The sequence below is a fragment of the Periophthalmus magnuspinnatus genome, chromosome 19 (assembly GCF_009829125.3).
Source record: "Periophthalmus magnuspinnatus isolate fPerMag1 chromosome 19, fPerMag1.2.pri, whole genome shotgun sequence".
Classification (NCBI taxonomy): Eukaryota; Metazoa; Chordata; class Actinopteri; order Gobiiformes; family Gobiidae; genus Periophthalmus; species Periophthalmus magnuspinnatus.
In genome coordinates, this window is record NC_047144.1 from 13,871,067 (window position 1) to 13,889,807 (window position 18,741).

An 18,741-nucleotide genomic window follows, 5' to 3' on the forward strand; every position below is an offset into this window, starting at 1 on the left:
TTCCTTGATGTAGTTTTCGTTTGTATAGTACTTCACAAGGCACTCATGGAAAAGAGACTGGTTCTATTATTGGGCTATCCTTATATAACTAAAGATTAAAGAAATGACTCAGTTTATGAAGTTTTATTTGAGTAATTAGGTCACTTCATTGTAAGTTGGATAACCAGGAGTAGTAGTAGATCCATCTCCAGATCTTGAGTTAAGTTTGGTCAGAGATCGATGACACAAGAGTACTTTTACTAGTATTGAATGTGTCCTTGTGCTAATCTGCAAGCTAGCATCTGTAGCCAAGTCTATAATGGACCCCAAATACGCTCGAATGTTTAGGTATTTCGTTATCTTGGCACGCGGTCCACGTCAAAGAGTGTAATTTCAACTGTGCCAATCCCCCCCCACTGAGATGGCTCGTAAGACAGCTCAAGTCCTCTGCGCTCAGCTCTTTAGCCACGGCATGTCTACTATGTGAGTGCCATAAACTAACAGGGAGCACAGGGCATCTATAACAAGAGCTAACGGTAAAAATAAACTGCCAACATGTGTGGACTGGGAGGAATGCCGGAGTACATTCCCTCAACGCCGTGGGCGGGACAGGAGGGCAGATATATTCTCTTTGGGAGCTATTTGTGTCACTGCCAAAGGGCTGCCCGAGCTGTGCATGAGAGGAGCTAGTCAAACAAAACACTGGACAAAAAAGTCAGTTTAATTAGAAGGGGGAGTGTAAGTGTAGTGAGGTGAAGGAAACTACTACTGCTACTACTACTGCTACTACTACTACACTTTACTGTTTGTTTATTGCTAGTTAAAGCCTTAGTAGCGGTCTATAATCTAAGTTTTCTTCCTTTTAGTACATTTTAAGATTTAAGGTAAAGGTTAAGCTTGAGTACAGATCTGGACACTGTAACTTGACCATACCTCCTTGTCTAAGTCTGATCTCATCATATCTCAGAACCTAAGCGCTGGGAATACCAGGTGTCACAGTGGGGCGCCAGTCACAAAAACTGTTGTTGTGTCCTTAGGCAAGGCACTTCACCCACATTGCCTGAATGTAGTGTGTGCATGAGTGTTGGTTGTCTTTGGATGATGCAGATTGGCAGCGTCACTTTTACCAGTCTGCCCCAGAGTAACTGTGGCTGTAACAGTAGCTTTCCACCAATGTACCAAATTGTAAAGTGACTTTTTAACATTTGGAAAAAAGTGCTAAGACTAATTCATCATTTTTTAATTTTTTTATTTTATTTTATATATTTTTTATTTATTTATTTTTTAATGTAATTTTATTTTATGGATTTATTTATTTTATTTTTTTATTTTATTTTTAAATGTTTTTTTTTTATTTTAATGTATTTATTTTTATTGATGTATTTATTTTTATTGATTTATTTATTTTGTATTTATTATTATTATTATTGAGCATTTTTCTACAATTTTGCACTCCACAGTAATAGGTTGATAGCGAATAGTTTGAGAAATAGCTGAGAGAGCAGAAACCTGAACCAATCTCTGGTGTCTCTTTAATAACAAGGTGACAAGGGCACTGGGGGTCTTTGATGTTCACTTGACAACAGGGGGCCTTTCTTTGCGATGCTAAGGCTGAGGAATTCACTGCAGAGGGACAGCGCAGAACACACAGACATGGAGGATCCCACACCAGTGTCTCAGTGCTGTAGAGTCAGAGCATAACTTTTCAGAAAAAAAAGAAAGTTGCCAGAAAAACGGTGCAGAAAGGTGCTAAAAATCTGCTTGTTATTGTCCTGATTGATGCTGTGTTACTAAATGAGAATGGACTGCAAAATTAGCCATTAAAGTCTTATAATTTTATTCTGAAGATTATGTTTTGTTTTTTTTGTTTTTTATCAACTGCTTTCAAAGTCAGGATCAAACCAGCTCAAAACCATTATGGTCAGATAGTGCTTTACATCAAGGAACCACTCACCCATCCACACACACATTCATACACCAGTGTACACAGACACTGGGGGTGAGGTGGGTTAAGTGTTTTGCCTAAGGACACAACAACAGCATTCATCTGTGGGAGCTGGAATTGCACCACTAACCTGTGGATCAACAGATCTGACTGCTCAACCAATGACGCCCAACCAATTTACAGTGAGAGCGGGATTTGGAACGCCAACCTTCCCAGACCCAAATAGTCTATACTGGAATAAAAGTCTAAATAAAACACTGCAAAAGACAGCAGTTCAGAATAAGCTTGTGTAGTGTTACTCAAACTGTGGCCTGTGAGCTCCTTCAGGTGTTACTTGGACAGTTCTTCAGTCTGTGGGTCTGTCTCATATTGAGTTAATTTTATCAAATTTTTTTGTCCGCCTTTGGATTATTTTCAATTCGATTCAAGTTTATTTTTATAGCATATTTAAAACAACTTCGGGTGACCAAAGTGCTTCACAAAAAAAAAACACCAAAAAAACCAAAACAAAACACAAATTAAATTATTAAATACCAGGGAGGTATTTAATAAGGTGGTAGGTAAGAGGTGGATTTTCTGCGTTAAAGACTGAGACAATCTGACAGGCAGAAGGAGGCTATAATTCTAGTCTGACGTGGAAATTATGTAGTCCACTTTTAGGTTTGAAATAGTCCTTTTATAGACCTGGTTTAGCCCTAGATTAGACCTATAATAGTCCTGTTATAGACCTGGTTTAGTCCTAGATTAGACCTATAATAGTCCTGTTATAGACCTGGTTTAGTCCAAGATTAGACCTATAATAGTCCTGTTATAGACCTGGTTTAGTCCAAGATTAGACCTATAATAGTCCTGTTATAGACCTGGTTTAGTCCAAGATTAGACCTATAATAGTCCTGTTATAGACCTGGTTTAGTCCAAGATTAGACCTATAATAGTCCTGTTATAGACCTGGTTTAGTCCAAGATTAGACCTATAATAGTCCTGTTATAGACCTGGTTTAGTCCAAGATTAGACCTATAATAGTCCTGTTATAGACCTGGTTTAGTCCAAGATTAGACCTATAATAGTCCTGTTATAGACCTGGTTTAGTCCTAGATTAGACCTGTAATAGTCCTGTTATAGACATGGTTTAGTCCTAGATTAGACCTATAATAGTCCTGTTATAGACCTGGTTTAGTCCAAGATTAGACCTATAATAGTCCTGTTATAGACCTGGTTTAGTCCTAGATTAGACCTGTAATAGTCCTGTTATAGACATGGTTTAGTCCTAGATTAGACCTATAATAGTCCTGTTATAGACCTGGTTTAGTCCAAAATTTGACCTATAATAGTCCTGTTATAGACCTGGTTTAGTCCTTGATTAGACCTATAATAGTCCTGTTATAGACCTGGTTTAGTCCTAGATTAGACCTATAATAGTCCTGTTATAGACCTGGTTTAGTCCAAGATTTGGCCTATAATAGTCCTGTTATAGACCTGGTTTAGTCCTAGATTATACCTATAATAGTCCTGTTATAGACCTGGTTTAGTCCAAAATTTGACCTATAATAGTCCTGTTATAGACCTGGTTTAGTCCTAGATTAGACCTATAATAGTCCTGTTATAGACCTGGTTTAGTCCAAAATTTGACCTATAATAGTCCTGTTATAGACCTGGTTTAGTCCTAGATTAGACCTATAATAGTCCTGTTATAGACCTGGTTTAGTCCTAGATTAGACCTATAATAGTCCTGTTATAGACCTGGTTTAGTCCAAAATTTGACCTATAATAGTCCTGTTATAGACCTGGTTTAGTCCAAAATTAGACCTATAATAGTCCTGTTATAGACCTGGTTTAGTCCTAGATTAGACCTATAATAGTCCTGTTATAGACCTGGTTTAGTCCTAGTTTAGACCTATAATAGTCCTGTTATAGACCTGGTTTAGTCCTTGTTTAGACCTATAATAGTCCTGTTATAGACCTGGTTTAGTCCAAGATTAGACCTATAATAGTCCTGTTATAGACCTGGTTTAGTCCTACATTAGACCTATAATAGTCCTGTTATAGACCTGGTTTAGTCCTAGATTAGACCTATAATAGTCCTGTTATAGACCTGGTTTAGTCCAAAATTTGACCTATAATAGTCCTGTTATAGACCTGGTTTAGTCCTAGATTAGACCTATAATAGTCCTGTTATAGACCTGGTTTAGTCCTAGATTAGACCTATAATAGTCCTGTTATAGACCTGGTTTAGTCATCGATTAGACCTATAATAGTCCTGTTATAGACCTGGTTTAGTCCAAGATTTGGCCTATAATAGTTCTGTTATAGACCTGGTTTAGTCCTAGATTAGACCTATAATAGTCCTGTTATAGACCTGGTTTAGATCTGGTGGCACTCAGAAAACCAAAAATCTTTTCTTTGCTAGTACTTGGTGTGAAAAATGGTCCCCGCCCCACAGTTTGAGAAGCACTGTCTAACATATGATTAAACACAATGATATTTGCACAGCATAGGACCAGCCTGACAATGCCGCTGTAAAACATTACACTAAATCAAAGGGCAAGCTCCACACACAACCACGGACTCCCTTATCTGTCTGAGAACTCTGAACACTACCTCTTTATATAGTGTGTAGTGTATACTTTTTTACTTTTTAATTATTAGAGTATTAGTTGCCGTATCTTATCTTAATGCTATTTCCAACATGTTATAAAGGTGATCAATACGACTCGAGACACGACGTCGGCTACGCGCGACTAGCTGTAGTGAAGTTTACATTCCTAAGAAAAGGCAAAGGTCACAGTGGGAGCGGAGGGTTGGGTTGGGTTGGGGAGTGACCATAAGTGAGTGGTGAGTGTACTGCGCTGTGTGGTCAGGGAAGGAAATAGAAACTGGTGACACACAAAGTGAAATTTAATAACGATTGAGTTTATAGTACAGGGATGGGTGCATTGTGACTCTATAGAGCTAGCATTATGAGCGTATGGTGTTGTACAGTAGTATATATACATTTTGGGAGTGTTTGAAAATGTTCCACAGTATGGCCTTAAACTTGTCTATCTCCATGGAGACGAACAGGCGACACCGTAAGGTCAAGTTGCAGGTCAGAGTTGTGGAGATGCGATCCCATGAACAGTAACAATGCATATTTTTAGAGCTAAAACGTCTTGTAACTGGATAAATAACATATACGTTTAATGCCGTACTGTGGAACATTACACACTAAACAATAACATGTCAAGGCAAGCAGGTGGTGGACCCGCTTACGATGTTGTTTCTGGCGTCGTCTTGAGATGGTAATTGTATTTTAGTCATACGTTTTAAGCTGTATGTCAAAAACAAACAAAACGATCCTGACTGTGGTAAAAAGTAATACTCCAATAAAATAATAAATAATAAACTTTAGACACGTAAAGGAACAGAAAACACTCTGTTCCACCTTGTGATGTCATGAGGTGATACAGGAAGTGCTCCACTGTCTTTTTAAACTTCAAACACTTTCAGTACAATCATTTGGATAATTTCAGCCCTGGAATTGCCAATCTGTACTGAACTAACGGTAAAAGGAGCTGTTAACTTGAAAACTACCACTACATGACATCACAAGGTGGAACAGAGCATTTTGAGCGTTGGAGATTTAGACAGACTAATTATAAAAGGTTACTCAAACATGCATGAATGAAATAAAACACAACTCAGGTATGTTTTTGATGAGGTAACAAGCTCACAGGAGTCAATTTTGCATATTATAGGACCTTTAAAAAGTACAGACACTTAACTTACTGTACATGGAAAATATTGTTTTTCCATCCGTATCGTGTTTGTTTAACATCTTCAACACGAAATCAGTCAAACATACATCAGACGTGTCTTTTCTGCCCTGTTACACAAAACAAACCTTCTGCATTAGTGGTCCCAGCGGGTTTCCAACCTGTTCAGTGAACCCTGAACCTCTGAGCTGTGAACGCCGTCATGTGACAACAAGTGGAGTCAGCGCCATGGCAACCAGCCCCGAGACATACAGATAGTGTTATGTAAAAATAGTACACTTAATCTAAACAATAAAAGTGATTTGGGTAGTTGAAAATGAGTTATCTGGATTCTATATATTTAAATGTTTTGGATAGATTAGCGTAAAATGGAGGTGAAGAACAGGGAGAGACATTCAGTAAACTGTAGCGAGTTGTAGTAAAGGGAGAATTTTCAGGTTGGAAAGAACTAGGTTTGTTTATATTGCGCTATGTGAGCACAGTGTGTGAAACCTGACAGTGTAGTGCAAATATAAAGTGCAAATAAGACTTACATAACTGTACAAATGCACTGGACAGCAGATTACATTTTTGGGATTTTATTTAAATTTGCAGTAACACTATACAAATATCTAACTTATGAAGATGGTTTAATGTGTATTGTATAAGAAAAGTGTTGGTATTTCATGTATATTTTTTCAGTTTTAAAGTTTCCAGAAATTAAATCCAATCAAATTCACGTCGCAGTATTTTAAAAGCTCAAAGAGTGAAACAGCAAATCAACAAAATACATTTATTTATATATTTTTTCCTATAAATATTGCATTTTATTTCACTTACTTTATGCTCAGCTACTGTACGTAAAGCTTCTCTGAGTTACTGTGAAATGCTCTATATAAAACCCATGTATTTTTATCAATTCTTACGCAATCCAGGTAAGGTAAATTGCTTGTTTTTTTTCCCATAGAAGTGCTGTTAAAATCCCCAATGTTGAAGGATGTCGACAACACTTCACACTTTCATTATAAATACACAAAACTACCTTCATACTAGAGTTGTCACGATACTAAAATTTCAAACTTCATTGCGATGCTAAGGAATAGACTTGAGACTCGATACCGATTATTTTGTAGCAATAGAATGTACTTATCATACACAAAATAGTAGTACTTTTTATACGATACTTGCTCAGACCAGTATCTAGTTTCAATATTACTTTTAGCACCGATTAGCATCTGATTTTCCGTACTTTTGACCACCCTACTTCATACTCATCACTCCACATTGATTAAAACAGCTATGGTTCCTCAGAGGGCGGTTGTTATGTGTACCCGACCAGCCGCGGCATGCTGGGAAAACTCTTGCGGATGCTCATACACTTCTCTTGGTCCAGAAACAAGGAGTTGGCTTTGACGGAAAGGTCGTGTTCCAGAGTCACTTTAGTCTTCACCAGGGTCTGCAGTGTGTTCTCCGCTTCCATCAGACGCTCCTGCAGTTTGTAAATGGTGTCCTCGATCTCTTTAACCTCACCCACCAGTCTGAAAAAGTGTGAACAAATATCTGCAGTGGTGGACGGTAACAAAGTACTGTACTTTTTAGGTATCTGTACTTTACTTAAGCACATTTTGCAGTGGATACTTTTTGCTTTACTACATTTGAGAGCACGTATCTGTACTTTCTACTCCATTACATTTTTGAACTAGGCTGAAAATTAAAAAGTACATTTCATATGATTTGAAGGGTTATTTTTACCATGTTCGTGGCAACATCCCGACTAAAGTTTTCGAGTTCAAGCTTCGGTTTTGAGCAAACAAAAATAAATACACAAAATTCATAAGAAAAATGAAGGAATTGATTTGTATTGTTACTGTGACCAAAATATGTCTAATTTTTGAATCAATATCACTTTAGCAATTAATAACACTATCAAAATCTGTGTGAAATACTTAAGTACCCATTTAAAATATTATTTAAACTGGTACTTAAATGTGTTTTTACTTTTTGTTGGGTCATTTTTAATCACTATCACTACATCTAACACTTTAACAAATGAACAACACTTGTGTGAAATCCTTTTACTTTGTGCTCTTTAAGTACATTTTGAAACAGGTACTTAAATAATTTTACTTAAGTATAGTTTTTCATGTGATATTTTTACTTTTACTTGAGTACTTTTAACCTCTGTATCTGTACTTTTACTTAAGTAACAAAATTGAGTACTTCATCCCCCACTGGTTGTCTGACAGTTCACTTTAGTTTTTTATAGTTTTATATATATATTAACTGTATTTATTCTCGTCTAATCCTCCACATTTTTTAAACTACACCTCAACAAATCAAACAAATTAACATCCACTATTTTTGGCTCTCAATATTTTACCATTTTTATTACTTCCTTATTAATTAAAATGTACATTATCGTTGTAATGTACTGCATGAACACTGGAAGGTTCAATGTTTTCCTCATCTTGTAATTTTGCACAGTATGGCATTAAGTTAATCTATATCCATGGAAATAAGGAGGAGCTACCACCTTACAGTTCAGATCAGTGGAGAGGCAAGCCCACGCATGATAAAAATGTCTAATATGTTTTTAGAATGTATATCTTTAGTCATAAAAATAAATAAATAACTGTAACTGAATAAATGCAAGAGGATTAATGCTATACTGGGGAATATTCAAGGCAAAGCAGTAATTCCATGAAGACAAACAGGTGGCAGACATTCCATCAGAAAAGCTACGTAGTGCATCTTTAACTCATTGTTGTACATTCAGCAGTATATCAGAACCATAATGTAAGATGTAATTATACATTTTTTAAAAAGGGAGCCAAAAATAGAGGAGTTTTTGTGAATTGTTTGGGATAGTTGCATGTTTTTTAAAGGGTTGCCTCTGCAGTCTATATAAAAGGTAACTGTAGCAAAAAAAAAAAAAAACAAGAATAAATTGAGTTAATATAAAAATGAAACCAGCCAAAGTGAATTGTCAGATCCATATGAGTCAAATTTAAAAATGTCCCTGGCTGTTTACCTGTGGTGTGGGTTGTCCCGGCACAGCTCCACGTTGGGGCGTCTGGTCCGCTCCTCCAGCCGAGTTTGGGCCACTTTGAGCGGACACTCTTTGTCTCTGAGGGCCTTTTTCAGAGACTCGATCAGCATCTCAGTCTGGAAGATCTCCTGAAGGGTCTGAATGAGGAGCAGAATCACACGATATTGAAATGGACCCTACATTTTTTATCTAGATACTCAAACCAAACCCAAAATCCAAACATGTTCTGGCAGTGAATGTGTTGGTATCTGTCAGTGAAATTTTCAGTGGCCCATTTTTTCTGCTCATTCTCATGGAGTTTGCAGACTCAAAAGTGTATCTCGATGGGTTTAAAACCATTCTGCTTGTTTGGCAATGTAAAGACAGAAAGGAAAAGTTTGCAGATACCAGCGGTCGAAATGAGTTTCCTCCGCAGGGTGGATGGGTGCTCCCTTAGAAATAGGGTGAGGAGCTCTGGGCATGTCCCACGGGGGAAGAAGCCCCGGGGACGACTCAGGACACAATGCAGAGACTATGTCTCTCAGCTGGTCTAAGAACGCCTTGGGGTCCCCCTGGAGGAGCTGGAGGAAGTGTTTATTTATTTATTTATTTGATTGGGACAATGCATGTTAATGAACAGACATGATACAACCTGAATGTAAACACACTGGATTATAGCCAAAGACTAATTTCCCTCTGCTGTCCCAAGATCTGGGGTCACAAAAGGGCCAAAGTAAAAACTGCACAGTTCCCATAATTGCACTGTCCACTCATTGCACAGTTCCCATTATTTCAGTCAGTTTGGTCCATTCAAGACAATTACATTTTATACCTACCTCCTTTTATATTTTGCCCATACATGAAAATCTGTCTCTATAGTGTCTGGGGTTGGGGAAGTCTGGGAGACCACACTCAGACTGCTGCCCCCATGACCCAGCCCCAAATAAGTGCAAAAGAAAATTAATGGATGGGAGGATATTAAATTGTGGGGAAAATACATGTTTTTGAAGATATGGAAATACAGTAAACTCTAAGTCTGATATGGTAACAACCAGCCGAGCCACTATTGAGCAGCTATAGAGCTAATATGCCACAGAAAACAATTTTACAACCAGTTTGACACAAAAGCAGTTCTTAGAAACAAACTACATTAACACTATGTACAGTTGCGGTTGGCCCAGACGGCAATATCTGAACTCACCTTTTAGCAAAGTAAACTCAAGCAGACACTCACAGCTAGTGCTGGTGGTAATTATGGACAGTAGCCCTAATAAATCAATCTGGTATGCTTCTTAACAGTGTCCTTCTGTGTCCAAACACTTTTGATGTAATTGAATTAGGAAAAATAACTGGCCTTCTGAAACTGGGTTAAATGAGAACCGTGTGCCTCAGATCACAACTGCTGTCAAAAATAAATCGCAGACATATTTTTACAATTTTGGCTAATCTACTCCAGTCATTTTTGTTCTATTTACGGCTCGATTAGGACATTTCATAGTAAGCATGTTTGTAGCTTGTTAGCACGGCACTGATGACAAACTGAAGTACCAAAACAGCAATGCTTTGAGCGATTAACATCGATCTCTTCTCGGGTTACATGTAGACGCATTGGATTTACATTGGTTTTGTTTGTAGCTCGCAGAGGAAAAGAGAATGGCACAAGCACATGATCTGCTAATAAGTAGAAAATCGAGTTACCCACTGATGCAAGAGGAGAGGGATTTTGCCTTCTCACTAAACAGCATGTGATCTGCCTACTCTGGAAGATTCAGCTAAAACGCACAGCAACCTTGAGGTTCTGTGAGGGGAGCAATTATACTGATATTGTTAGGAAAGCACTGGGATACAAGCTCGAAACAGAGATGTCTGGGTAATCCCTCAGTCGTCCAAGTATGATCTATTCAATTCTTTCAACTGGACAAAAAGTGGGTGCTCCCATTAGGGGCCTGAATGCAAAATAAGACACAGACATAGATCAAAAAACTGTAAACAAATAGGTGTAGTTTGTAGTAGTGTGTCAGAATAAAAATTTCATTTTACTATAAAAACAGATGTCAATATTGTCTTCATATGGACTTCAATCAGAAACTGCACGGAGGAAATGTTCTATATAATTTGTTGAATCCACATGGCTCTAACACAATTTATCCAGATCTTTTTGCAAAAATCATGAACAAGTCATTTACCTTTTGCGAGGTACTCCTGACCAGTGGTGGAATGTAACAATGTAAAAGTAGTACTTTACTTAAGCAAAGTCCCGATGCCTAAAATCTTTACTTAAGTCAATTTTAAAGTGGCTACTTTTGACTTTTACTTCACTACATTTGAAAGCAGGTATCTGTACTTTCTACTCCACTACATTTTGAACTGGACTGAAAAGTAAAAGTATTTTTTTATTATAGTTTTAGACCTGCTGAAAAGACTGAGGGTTTATTTTTAACATGTTCATAGTTTGAGCAAAAAATATATAATTGTTTCTGTACACAATTCAGTTTTTATAAAAATCAGTTAATTTGACTTTTTCTTGATCTGAAAATCTTGAAATACTTTACCATTTTACTCTTTAAGTACATTTTTAAACAGGTACTTTAATACATTTACTTAAGTAGATTTGTTCACGAGATGCTTTTGCTTTTATTTGAGTATTTTTTGCTCCAGTATCTGTGCTTTTACATAAGTAACAAAATCGAGTACTTCATCCATCACTGCTCCTGACCATGACTCCTGGAGAAACTTCTGATGCTTGTTTTTCAGAGCAAATAATAAGCGCCTTATCTCAACAATAACAATACGGTTGATGCAGTGGTCTCTGAAATAATGTTGACCTACTTTGGATGATGTTTTACTGAAGCTTGCATACACAACAACGATATCTTCTTGTATAAATAGAGTTGGTATGTGCGAGTCACTGGTGCTTGGGTAGTACAGTGAACACAGAAAACAAGACAAATTTACATGTCCTATATTAAACAAAACTGACTCTTCTGAGCATTAAGCATGTTTTGTTTTATTCACACATGTTTGAGTAATGCGGTATTATTAGCCTGTCTGCATCCCCTAAACTCAAAATGCTCTGTTCCACCTTGTGATGTCATGTAGTGGTAGTTTTCAAGTTAACAGCTCCTTTTACTTTTAGTTCAGTAGAGATTGGCAATTCCAGGGCTGAAATTATCCAAATGATTCTAGTGAAGGTGTGTGGACTTTAAAGAAACAGTGGAGCACTTGCATTACCACATGGTGACATCACAAGGTGGAACAGAGTGTTTTCTGTTTGAGAGAAGAACTCAGTGTAAATATGCAGTGTTTCTTTATTAAAATATTGGAACTCCAGGTATGTTTTTTTTATGAGGAAGCAACATTACAACATAGATCATAAAATAGTGTAATGTCAGCCCTTTAAAGGTGCACAATGTAACTTTTCTAGTGAGGGGTCTGCTACCTACATCTATATGGTGATGTTATTTCCTTCCATGTCCCGCAATACAAATATTATGTATTTATCTTGCTTTTTTTCTCAATTAGTTGTTTTATTGCTCACAAATACCTTGAAAAACATCCATTCTTGCTGTGACTGCACTCAACTCTCCACAGATCTGAGCTGTAACCTAGCCTAGTGGCACCACCTGCTTTTCTCCGTGAATATAGATCATTTTATGCCATATTAGTGAACATTTTAGACAAAATAGTAACATCTCCAATGAGAAAAGCAGTTGGGGGAGTCTCCACCAGAAACGTTACACAGTGCAACTTCAACGTGATGTTTTGATTATCAATGAATCTTTAGCACGTCATACCTTCTCCTCAGTGATTCAAATTCACGTAATATAAACTGTATAATATAAAGTAGAGTAAGAGACCTTGGCCAGGTGCGTCTGCAGACTGTTCTTGGCATCCGAGGTCTCGGAGATGCGGTTGGTAAAAGACACGTTGACGTTGTTGAACTGGTGCCACATCTCGTTGGACGTCGTGTTGAGCAAGAGTTCAATCTCATCCCGGAGTTTGTGGGAGGCGGCGCGTTCGCTCTGGGAATGCAAAATGTTGTCATCCGTGAATTTGGACCAGGTGTCGGGAAGAGAAAGTCTGTCAGGTGATAAAAAATACATTGCTCTTATTAGTTAAACCTAAAAACAACATATATCTTGTCTTTTAACACAGTCTTTTTATTTGTAGTAACAGTTGCATGAATGAGAATCAAGTATATATCAAAGTAGCAATAGATTTGTTCAGTCATTTATGGGTTAAGAGTTAATTAAGGGTTAAGTAGAGTAAGCCTTGGTTTAATAGTTTTTGATTCTCGTATGGTTAAGACAATAGCCTCATATGAAATTGCAAACTCCTCTGCATTTGACCCTTTCTTCAGTGCTACTGGTGAAATTAATCTGTTGTGTACGTTTTAAGGTTGATGGGAGCTGCATGCAAACTTCACGAAAAAGGCCTCACCTGTCCCGGGAGTCGAACCAAGGAGCTTCTTGCTATGGCACCAAGGTAAGTAAGTAAGTACAGTAAGAGGATGTCTGCTGATATTATAATACTTCTACCAACCACTAACAACAGTGTCATCCGCATATTCTCGGTCTAAGTAAAATGTATGGGTTTGTTACTTGTATTTCACCCTGACTGGCTGCTTGACCTGGTCAGTGCATACACTCACGAAGGGTCCAGTCTCTCGATGCCCCTGTAGTATCCGATCCCATTGGACGTGTTTCTCAAGTGGTGACACCGGTCGTCGATCCTCTGAGCTGTCACTTTATCGCTCATGTCTCGCTCCAGCTCATGTTGCGCTGCTCGATTAGACCTAGGACACCCACAAAGCGATATACCATGACAAATACAGAATAGTTGGAATCAGTAGTGGTAAGTAAAAGTATAGTTACATGGCTAAGGATTCACTCGATTATAAGTACACATATTTCAGTTCAGTTCATCTTTATTTCAGATGCATGGTTCATTTTTAAGACAATGCAAACAGTAAACATTTATGATTTAAAAAGGCCACACCAGTGTCTCCACTTCTTGCAGTGAAGCGTATTGCACTGAATCTTATATTTGAGAGTGACATTATTATTTCATTTTCTGACTTATTCAACCTGCAAAAAAAACTGTACTTTAACGTTCTGAGTACAACTTGCAGAATGTTCATTTGTGCAGTGACAAACATCTTGATCGCACTAGTCCTCCTCAAGGACACCCCCAAAAAAGCACCTGTTAAGCGTCATTACAGGCCACCCGCAGCCCCTACACACTGGATTTTTCGTAATGAGTCCAGAGTTGGGCAATGTACAACGGTGTATAATACGATTTAAACCATATCAACTTTGCATCATCAGTACAAAAACCAAACTTCCACATAAGAGTATTTGCCTGAGTATACAACATCCTTTATTGTCTATAAATATCATCATCATCTAGTCTGTCTGCAGTGATAATATGCCCAAGATATTTCATTTTAGTTGTAACCCTCAACACAACAGTCAAAAATCACACAATAATTTGTACTTAAAAGTATTAAGTAAACGTGAAAAAATTACCTACTTGGGACTTCTATGATAAACTGCTAAACAATACTAGAAAATTGTTTAACAGAGCACAAACCAATTTAATATTCACTTCCCTGCTGTGTCTCTTTGTTCAAAAAGTTTGAATTAATGTATCGTTGTCTTTTGTGTAAAATTTGGCTTCAATATCTTTTCTATACTCACGCCAATTGTGCCACCGCTCTCTCCAGATACCTCCTCATCCTCTCCTGGCACGATTTGATCACCTCCACTTCCTGTTCACCCAAATATAAATAATTCATGCATGTTTGGATACAGTACCAAGATCGTATCTAGCTGTAGTGCTCTGACATTACCTTAATTAGGTCTTTCTCCACGTGGTCATGCACTAGATCAATGGACATCCGCTTCTCTCTGTGGTACAAACACTCTTGAGACACCTATTGACAAAGTGATCATGACTCAAACGAGACCAGATGAAGGACAGTAAAGAGTTTCATTCATTGTCATTCATTATATATCAATAGCACAGTATCAATAACATAGGTCCAATTACCGCTCCTTGAGGAACCCCACTGTTACCCGATCTAGATTTAGCGCGGTGTCCTTGTTTTTTTAGACCATTAGCTCTCACAGGCTGACAGGTTCAATGACCACTGGTGCTTTCAGAGGTGTCTTGGTGACGCAAATGTATGGAGCGAGACTGTTGCTACAAGTGATTTTGTAGTCAAAACATCTTGGCTGCAGAGTGGTAACATGATATGAGATATGACTTTGTTGTGCGCTGTGTATGCCCAAACATGAGAGTGTAGACGTACTAGCCTTTAGCCTTTTTGCTCACAGTTACCACTTCAATAGGGAGTGAAATGTATGTTATTTTTTCTATTTATCTTGAATTAGGAGGTGGCTCTAGACAGCAAAATGTTATAATCGGATTCATCAGATTTTTCAGCTGAAGGTTCCATCACCTGTTTTTCTTCATGGTTATGTTATTATATTGCCTGAAATGTTCCACAGTCTGGAATGAGTCTTAAAGGTAATAAGATACTTTGAGCATCTTTACTGAAAGCGGGGTCGCCTCTCTGCTGATGTGGTCTGTAACTTGACCCGCTTGTCTCCATAGATATATACGTTTAATGTTACGTCTCTCTGTATTTTTTATACAGATTAACCTCGCAAACCCGGTCAAACTTGATCATATTTGAAAATGGGCAGATTCACAGGTGACCAGACTCACATCTTCGTAAAGCACATGTGTCAAACTCGAGGCCCGCGGGTCAAATGCGGCCCTCCACATCATTTTATGTGGCCCTCGACAAGGTAAATTAAAAGTTATGATGGTTTACAGTTACAGTTACACAGCCATTATTTTACATTTAGGCAAATTCATATGCAATATTTGTAGCTTAATAAGTAATAAATACAGAAACAGTTAATTAACAATTTGAAAAAATAGTTAGATTTATTTTACATCTGGCTCTTTGAGAGCAGCCATTTTGCTGATGTGGCCCTCAGTGAAAATGTGTTTGACACCCCTGTGTGTGTTCTGGATCCCAGGTACTGTGGATCATTCAGGCAAAGCAGTAACATCTCCATGGGGGCATAAAAATGTGACTTTATACTCTTTATTGCATGTTTACCTGAAGTGGCCCCTCCGTCTCGGCCAGCGCTCTCTCCAGCCTCCTCTTGACCTCGCTGAGAGCTGCTATCTCTGTCACCATGTTATCGATCTCATGGCTCAGCTCAGACTTCCAGAAGACAATATCGCTCACTCTCTCTCCAAGATTTTTACTCGTAGTTTCCTGTGTCCTCCTGGTCAGCTGATCCTTATCCTGCATGAGCCGAATCGTATCTTGCCTTAACCTCTCTGCACTTTTCCGTGACGATTCCGACTCTCTGTAGTTGCTGTGGTTGGATTTATACCAGTCTTCAGGAGTGTATCTAGTTGTCAGGGCTGTTCTGTTGGACGGGTAGAACATTGTTTTGGCCCGGACTAAGTCTAGATTGTCCCGTTGGATGGATAGCGTCGAGGGGAGGGGGCCGTTGCTCTTGTAGTAGCTGCTGGTCCTCCACTGGTTGGCACTAGCGCTCATGGGTAAAGCGGGCTGGGTGCCACGGTAACTGGCCGCCATGGTGGAGATGGCAGGGAGGAAGTGACTGGTTTTTGGCCGGGCGTAAGTAGCAGTCAGAGTGGATCCCATCAGCTCCATAACTGTCTCCTAGAGAGTTTGTGGTTTCCTGGTTTTGAAATGAATATTGTAAGAATACATTTGAGTGAGATCATGTTTCTACCAGTTACATTCAACGTTTTTGTGGATTTTTTTTCTATTTTAAAGATAAATTATTTAGTTATATATACTAGTATAATTAGTATATTTTTCTTCACTGTGGTAACTGCCTTAACTTTCATCGTTCTGAAACTCATGGATAGACAGTGGTAGATCATAGACTGTATATACATATTAATGGACATAGCTAACCTGCTAGTCACCGCGTTTGAAATAGGAAGTGAGCGTGGGCGAACTTCCTGCTCCATTAACTCTGTCTCCAATTAATTTAACATTGGAAAACTGTCAACCCTCTCTCTGTAACTGCTGCTGTCAGACTCGTCATTTTGGTCTTAAAATGTTCGTATTAACCTGCGCTACATGATCCTGTATTTTTATTTCCTTATTGTGTCCATAAATCAAGATATGAACATTAATTAACTAATAGACAAACCAGGCGCCTTTTTTCCTCAAGCTTGCTCCCGCTAGCGACAGGTTTGATTGACAGTGTTGCTAAGTGCCCACTCCCTGCTAAGCCAGTGGTGCAGGCCAGAAGGTGCATTACCTTCAACAGCCTCACTCCAGATTGGCTCTTTGGTTGCTATGATACTCGCGATCAGAATTCCAAATATGGCACCCTAACGAGCTTCATCTGACTTGAGTCGAACGCCATGGGTGACGTCACACTCACTTAGTCCACTTCTTTATACGGTCTATGGTTAGAATCAAGGGTAACATTTACAATAGAAATATGTTTGCTATGGTGCAAGAAGGTTTCCAAACAAACAAAACAGTATTATTTTTCATCTAGGTTCATGTTATACTGTCAAAAAATTTCAAGCTGTTTTGCAAATGGTAACCTAACCCTTTTGTACATGGAACTCAGGATTGAACGTCAAAAACTTTGTTAGGTCTACTGGCAGATGTCCATAGAGTTAGCAAAGACGATGTAAAAAGTAAACAAAAGAGCTGAGGGAACAACCCAGAAGGAGGCTGTTTTTCACTACTGCTAAATACATTTATCACACTATAATGTCAGAATATCTTTGAATGAACTCTAACTTTAACAGCATTTTAAGATATAGGTTCAACGTTAGCCTAACTTAAAATTCTCTGAGGTGTGACGACTCACTCCCAAGCTCTTTTAAACTATAGAAAAGTTACTTATTGATTCTTGTCTTGCAGTTTGCATCAGACACAAACAAAGCTAATATAGTAATTCCCAACTACACAACTAAACGATGCAACAATTATCAATTTTGTGTGGCACAGATGAGAGATTTCAACAGATACAACAGAAGTACGCAGTTACAATAATCCAAATGACCTTTAAAGTATCTCCAAGAAAACTCACCGGTAAAGGTAGAGGTCCCGCGGTGCGCTGTCTGCCTGTGAACAGTGCTTACCTGAAAATGAGCTCAAGACCTCTCTAAAGGTGAGCTGGCATGAATAATGGATGAACAAGTTATCTAAGCATTCAGTGGGTGAGCCAATTGTGGTACAGTGCTAGGCTACAGGAGCCCGGCCCGGCCAAGATTTCTGTTGTTGACACAGAAGCAGTTGCCGTTGGTTACAGTTGCCGTACAGTTGGATTCAATTTACAAATTTAGTCAAGCTGAGATGACTTCATATATTTACTGACTTGTGCTTCAGAGGTGGATGTTCTTATCATGGAGCTGAACTTAAAGAATCTACACGGTAAAAATGAAATGTTGACCTATATCCTGATCCTAAATAGTCCTATTTTTATGTTATTGAGATGTAAACATTCACATCAAAATAATCTAAATAAATGCTTTGGATTAAAAAAATAATAATAATGGAAAGTATATTGTATTTGTAAATAAAACACACTTCATGGGCTTTAATAAATATATGAATTTTATACTTGACAAATTATTTTTTTTAACCCAAATTGATATTTATTTATGTATTTGTTTTTGTCTTTGTGCATTTGTTTGCTTATTTATTTATTTCATATGATTTTGCGTATAATTCTGAAATTGTCTCCAGCTTTAGTACAGTACCAACAGTACCTTTTGTATATTTGTGTGTTAACGTCTCATACTCTTTTTGTTTTTTGTTCCTCTATAATTAAATATCTTGGTTGATTTTCTATTTGGGGCTGAGCAATCTGAGCTTCATCTTTGGGGCCATAGATTTGAGTTGGTCTGTGCGTAGCATCGGATAGCCGGGGTCCATTCTGTGCCGCTATCTGCCCATCTGTATGGATTACAGTGGGCTCTTTAAAGATTCATGCCACAGGAAGAGTCCTCACAATCCGCTGTAGGACAAA

At 38.1% G+C, this 18,741-nt stretch overlaps 1 protein-coding gene across 1 annotated transcript; it reads right to left on the minus strand.

The window, feature by feature from the left end:
• Positions 1-6,958: 6,958 nt before the first annotated feature.
• tekt3 (tektin 3) lies at positions 6,959-17,829 on the minus strand. The gene is made up of 8 exons (XM_033985137.2): positions 17,800-17,829; positions 15,819-16,416; positions 14,535-14,618; positions 14,383-14,453; positions 13,335-13,478; positions 12,541-12,763; positions 8,687-8,841; positions 6,959-7,193 (listed from the first exon to the last, which is right to left on the minus strand). The coding sequence occupies exons 2-8, from the start codon at positions 16,386-16,388 to the stop codon at positions 6,977-6,979; spliced, it is 1,464 nt and encodes a 487-aa protein (XP_033841028.1). The 5' UTR covers positions 16,389-16,416; positions 17,800-17,829; the 3' UTR covers positions 6,959-6,976.
• Between the last annotated feature and the right edge of the window lie 912 nt (positions 17,830-18,741).